The 6,771-nt window shown below is 37.0% G+C and overlaps 1 protein-coding gene across 1 annotated transcript in view; it reads right to left on the bottom strand.

The window, feature by feature from the left end:
• LOC106874357 (sodium- and chloride-dependent taurine transporter) overlaps positions 1–4,896 on the bottom strand; it is a 42,237-nt gene extending 37,341 nt beyond the window's left edge. Inside the window, exon 1 of the mRNA XM_014922068.2 lies at positions 4,759–4,896. Within this exon, the coding sequence (XP_014777554.1) occupies positions 4,759–4,877 (119 nt within the window). The 5' untranslated portion in view covers positions 4,878–4,896. The remainder of the gene's footprint in view (positions 1–4,758) is intronic.
• Between the last annotated feature and the right edge of the window lie 1,875 nt (positions 4,897–6,771).

Raw genomic sequence — 6,771 nt, 5'->3', positions numbered from 1 at the left:
TATATATCCAAATTGAGGGAATGGAGTAGATAAAATCCAGGTTACATATGTTTCTTAGCTACCAGAACCTTGGAAGTAATAATTACTTGATGAGGTGTTCTCCACTAGCTATTCATTGGGTCGAAGACACCTTAGTTAAATGAAGGTTTTTTTTTCCCCCCATATCAAACTTCGATATGAGAAAAACCTACAACCTTCTATGCCAATAAACTATTAATGTTCCTTATAGTTGTTTTTAATCACTGATTTGAAAAGGAGGGATAAAAGCAATTCGGATATTTTTTATTTAATTTCAGTTTAACTCTAAACCCTACAAAGAGAGACTGATGAGCAACATATTCTGAAACAGTTGTCTGTTTATAGTAGAGCAAAGCATATAAATATCTGGACAATTGACTTTCAGTCTACGCAAACATGCATTTGACAATGAGAGAGCTCTTTACATTTTCATCCAACTTGCTAGAAATAATAACTAAATCTCTCTTAAATCATTATCATCTCAAGAAAGACTGGCACATTAAATAATGTGAGCTTACATATATTATGTCTGGACAATTAACTTTCAGTCTATGCAAACATGCATTTGACAATGAGAGAGCTCCTTACATTTTCATCCAACTTGCTAGAAATAATAACTAAATCTCTCTTGAATCACTATCATCTCAAGAAAGAGGGGCACATTAAATAATGTGAGCTTAGATATATTATATCTGGACAATTGACTTTCAGTCTACACACACATGCATTTGACAATGAGAGAGCTCCTTACATTTTCATCCAACTTGCTAGAAATAATAACTAAATCTCTCTTAAATCTCTATCATTTCAAGAAAGACTGGTACGTTAGATAATGTGAGCTTAGATATATTATGTAAGTATTAGTAAAAGAAAGAAGGAAATTACGATGACTGAAATATTGCTTTCAAATATTAGGCCAGCAATTTCAGGGGAGGGAGTAAGTCAATTACATTAACCCTGTGTGCAACTGGTACTTATTTTATTGACCCCCGAAAGAATGAAAGGCAAAGTTGACCTTGGAGGAATTTGAACTCAGAATGTAGCAATGAACAAAATAGTGCTAATCATTTTGCTTGGTAGGAGGTGCAATGGCCCAGTGGTTAGGGCAGCGGACTCATGGTCATAGGATCGCGGTTTCGATTCCCAGACCGGGCGTTGTGAGTGTTTATTGAGCGAAAACACCTAAAGCCCCATGAGGCTCAGGCAGGGGATGGTGGTGAACCCTGCTGTACTCTTCCACCACAACTTTCTCTCACTCTTACTTCCTGTTTCTGTTGTGCCTGTAATTCAAAGCGTCAGCCTTGTCACACTGTGTCACGCTGAATATCCCCGAGAACTACGTTTAGGGTACACGTGTCTGTGGAGTGCTCAGCCACTTGCACGTTAATTTCACGAGCAGGCTGTTCCGTTGATCGGATCAACTGGAACCCTCGACGTCGTAAGCGACGGAGTGCCAACAACAACAACATTTTGCTTGGCATGCTAACGATTCTGCCAGCTTGTCATCTTATGATGACTAAAATATTGAGTACTGATTAAATGCCCTGCTCTCTTTGGTTTCACTCCTCCTGTACAGGAGTTTACATCTTGCCAAGGCAGAGTTTTACCTTTCATGCTTCTATGGTTGACAGAATAAATAACTCTAATATAACAGTGTAAATAAGTAAAGTGTTGTTCGTCTTTCATCCCACTATGATTGATGGAACAAATACCAGTAATATCACATGATTGCATGACCGACCAGGCTATCAGATGTTACACATCACTGGTCACAATGTGCTTTTGTGTTGTTTTAGCCTTCAAATGATGTCACCCTACTGGCTAGGTGAGCAAGCCAACATTCCCTCCTGGTCAAAAGGAGGACTGGAGCAATGTGAAATGAAGTCTTTTGCTCAAGAACACAACGCTTTACCCACTCCAGGAATTGAACCCACAATCACTGGATTGTGGGTGCAACAGCCAAACTACTAGGCCACATGCATTCACCAGTAATATATCAATGTAAATTCAATCAAGTATATTCTTTCCTTACATACTGCAATTCTTCCCCCACCATAAGAAATCTTTATTTATGGAATAAGCAAACACTTTCATATAGTATCAGACTAGTGAAGGAAATTTGTTATTTCATTTCAATGGTAGGTGAGAATTTTTCCCCTTCATTCATATAATATTTTGTATCAATTTTTATATATCTCTGACCCAGTTTGTAAAGTGCCCTGTTCAACGTAACAGAAAAGTGTTTCAAGTTTAACATTCTGCCAATAGTTATCAGGTACATTTTTAATACAGCTAAAATAATTATCATGGAGTACTTATTTTCCCAACCCTCAGTGGGATAAAAGGTAAGCTGATAATTTACTTTTAAGTTGGCAAAAGGCCATTTTTTGTTTGTTAGGAAGAAAAGCACAGTATAGGATCTTAAGTTACCATCAGTGGAGGGACTGATACGGGAAGCTGAACCCTGACATTATTTGAATTCAAAACCACAGGGAGCTAATTGAGCTGCCATAAAACATCTTAGTCAGGCTCCCTGTCATATTCATCACCTCCATTGCTCTGTTGATATTCAGACAGACAGTTTCTTACAAAAGCATGAAGTCTCATATTTATATAGAAAGGGATACAAAGTGTTGTTTCGTTCATATTTTTCTTGTCTCACGTGCATATTAGTGATGTAAGCGAAGCAATTCCAAATGGGAATTGAAACTGTATTAATGTTGATATGGAAATGCAAGAGGCATAATATCCAAGAAGCAAAGATTGCTAAAATAAAGACAGGAAGTCACTTAATTATTTGGGGGAAAGAAGACAGGAAATAAATAGAAAGAAGCTTTGACACCACATTCTACAGATGTCGAGTAATTTAGCTTATCAGTTTAGTTTTTCTTTTTATAAAAAGAAGAAATTAAAGAATATATATATTTTGCTGATTTTAATCAACTTTGTTAATTCCCTTGAGGGAACATGATTTTAAAGAAAAACGAAATCAGAGTGATGAATATGATTGTATCATGTTTGAAAAGGATCAGATTTATAACCATAATATACACGATATACTTCAAGCCAGGAAATCTTAATTTTTGATGACTATGTTTTGATTATTTACGTTTCTAAAATAACAATTCTCTTATTGAAAGGTGATAGTCAAAGGTACAGGAAGACTAACAGGGTTTGCGGTAACATGTCTAACATCTTATTTGTGTCTGGTGTTTATCTACAGTCAAAAACTCTGGCTTAAGGGATCAACTGGGAAAGATAATTTTTAACCAGTTGTGATCAGCCATTCAGTGCAAAAAGCGATGACTGCATATGTAGTGTGAATGAAAGATATATATATATATATATATTTGTCCCACTCATGCTAGCATGGAAGGTAGATGTTAAACAAGGCTGATGATGATATTATTACCATCTTCGATGATATACATGAATATATATATATATTTATATACATATATACCATGTGTGTGTGTATATATATATATATATATATATATACATATAAATCTTATTCTTTTGCTTACAAATTACTGACCGTAATGGTTTTCTACCTCCAGTTCAAGAGAGGCTGTATGTCCTCTGCTATCCATCTAGAGTCTGACAAGTCGTCCATAAAGCTAAACGCAAATGGATGCAAAACCATTGGTCACTCTATACCCGGACATATATTTAACTACATGTAAATACATTACTGCTCTATACTTTAGATTGTGCTTCATTTTTGGATAGATGACCCACTGACAATATATATATATATATATATATATATATATATATATATAGACATCCGAGCGAGATCGTTGCCAGTGCCGCTGGACTGGCTCTTGTGCAGGTGGCACGTAAAATACACCGTTTTGAGCGTGGCCGTTGCCAGTACCGCCTGACTGGCCTTCGTGCCAGTGGCACGTAAAAGCACCCACTACACTCTCGGAGTGGTTGGCATTAGGAAGGGCAACCAGCTGTAGAAACTCTGCCAAATCAGATTGGAGCCTGGTGTAGCCATCTGGTTCACCAGTCCTCAGCCAACTCGTCCAACCCATGGTAGCATGGAAAGCGGATGTTAAACGATGATGATGATGATGATGATGATGTATATACTACTTAGAAGAAAATTGTCATGATATTTGGCTGTAGGTTTAAAGTAAAAGACTGCAGTCAACAAAGTTTTATAGTTCAAACCTTACTACTGTACCAAGAGAACTGTTCCTGATAGAGCCAGTAAGATACTACTAGATGTTTGTATCTTGTGACTAATGCAAAAGTTTCTTTGGACAATACATATGATTTGAACTCAGAACATGAAGATAGACTATGTGCTAGTAAGTATTTTGTTCAGCATGTTAACAGTCCTAGTAGCTTGTCACCTTATAGAATGTACAAATAAAGGTCTCATATTTTGGCACTAGGTCAGCAATTTCAGGAGAGCGGGTAAGTTGATTATATCAACCCCAGTGCTCAACTGGTATTTATTTTATCAACCCCCACAAGGACAAAAGACAAAGTTGACTTCAACGGAATTTGAACTCAGAACATAAAGATGAACAAAAATTCTGCTAAGCATTTTGTCCAGCATGCCAATGGTTCTACCAGCTTGTCACCTGTAAAACATGTACAAATAATATGAATAAAATAGGTTGGATTATAAAATGAAGTGGAAGGTGGAAGATGAAGAAGGGGAAGAAGGAGAAGGCAGAAGTGACAATTACAATAACAAAATAACAATAAAGGAAAACATACCATAAGGTTTTGTTATATTTGGACAGACTCCAGGGAAATGGTTGCTGAAGAGAAGCAAATGTGTAAAATAAACCGTAGGACATTTCCACAGAAAACATCAAACAGCGAATGTAGGTCATGATCAACAGGGCTATACCTGCTCCTGAAAAATAATATAAATACAACAATGAATAACAACAACAATAATAATCATCATCGTCTTCGTTTAATGCCCAATGATGATGATGATGAGGAGGAGGATGAGGATTAGGATGATGATGATGATGATGAGGATGAGGATTAGGATGATGATGATGAATGCTTTGCTGCAGTACCAGACAGTGGCTCTCATGGCTTTTCATCTTAACTGGAAGTGTTATCATGTACATTGTTTTGTCTTGGTATAAAAGATGGGCTATAGAAAATATTCTGCTGAATACTACAGATTTGCTTGTCAGTTGTTTGACCTTAACCAGTTGAGCATGTCCCTTAGTGGCTGACGATATGTGCATCTCTGATCACGAGCAGAAGTAGTGGGGGAGCATCATAGCCATGTGTTGAGAGGAATTCTTTGGGGTTTGAATAATTCCCCTTTGGAAACATGAGTGTTTTGTTCAACATCCTTAAACAAACCTGATTTCGGCACCTTTTGAGCAGGATGGGCTACTCAACCTGAAGAAAATTTTAACTGGGCCCTACCTGCAAGGTCATGCACCATTTATCTTGATATGAGCTCACCATGTCGTGCACATATGGTTGTGATGCATGTACCTGGTGTACCCTTATCAGATGGGTAGTCATGATGGGTATAATGGGCTTCGTATATTTTACCCCGGTGTCACTTTGATGGCATTCACTGCTCTCTCACTCAATAATAATAATAACAATAATCTTTTGTACTATAGGCACAAGGCCTGAAATTTTGGGGGAAGAGACCAGTTGATTACATTGCCCCCTCCCCCCCAGTGTTTTACTGGTACTTAATTTATTGACCCCGGCGGCATTTGAACTCAGAACATGAAAACAGATGAAATACCACTAAGCATTTCGTCCAGCATGCTCACTGCCTTGATATAATAATAATAATAATAATAATAATAATAATAGTAATGATAAGGCATCATCGAAAATAGAAATGCAAAGATCCTCTGGGATTTTATGATTCAGTGCGACCATGAGACTGAGAATAGGAAGCCAGACATAGTCTTAACTGAGAAAGAAAACAAACTATGCTGGATTATAGACATAGCATACCCAGCTGACAACAAGGTATGCGATAAGGAAGAAAGAAAAGTTGAGAGATATGACAGGTTAGCTTGGGAAGTTAAGCAGTTGTGGTCGATGAAAAAAGGTAGCAGTAGTACCAATAATTGTCGGAGCCCTGGGAACAGTGAGCAAAAATTTTGAGAAGTGCGTGGAACAAATAGGGGCTGCAATAAGGGTGGAGCACTTGCAGAAAACAGCACTGCTTGGAACCGCTCAAATACTCCAGAAGGTGCTCAAAAAATAAGAAGTGTTACCTAAGTTCACAGGTAGTGAACAGGTGACACTGTAGTACATCTCCAGCATTAAAAGCTGTGCAAAGGCAATAATAATAATAATAATAATAATAATAATAATGATTTCAAATTTTGCAAAGGCAATAATAATAATAATAATAATAATAATAATAATAATAATAATGATTTCAATTATATCACCTAAAATGCTCAACTGGTATTTATTTCATCAACACCAGAAGGATGAAAGGTAACATCTAATATTGGGAAGTTTGATTGGTTGCTAGGACTGTGTCGAAGCAGAGGAAAACAGCTTAGGGCAGTATATAAAAAATGCCATGGAGCCATTATTGAAACATACGAAGAAGGCCAGCATCATCAAAACTGAGAATTTTGTAATGAAGGAAAAATTTAAAGAAGAAATGAACACAAAAAAAGAAACAGCATGTAAAGAGAAATAAAATGTATGGACAGTTTGCAAGAGATGTGAACGCCAAGAGAGATACAGAGGACTGGTGGCTATGGATGAGGAGTG

Source organism: Octopus bimaculoides, chromosome 2 (genome assembly GCF_001194135.2).
Source record: "Octopus bimaculoides isolate UCB-OBI-ISO-001 chromosome 2, ASM119413v2, whole genome shotgun sequence".
Taxonomy (NCBI): Eukaryota; Metazoa; Mollusca; class Cephalopoda; order Octopoda; family Octopodidae; genus Octopus; species Octopus bimaculoides.
This window is presented reverse-complemented; position numbering and strand designations above follow the sequence as displayed.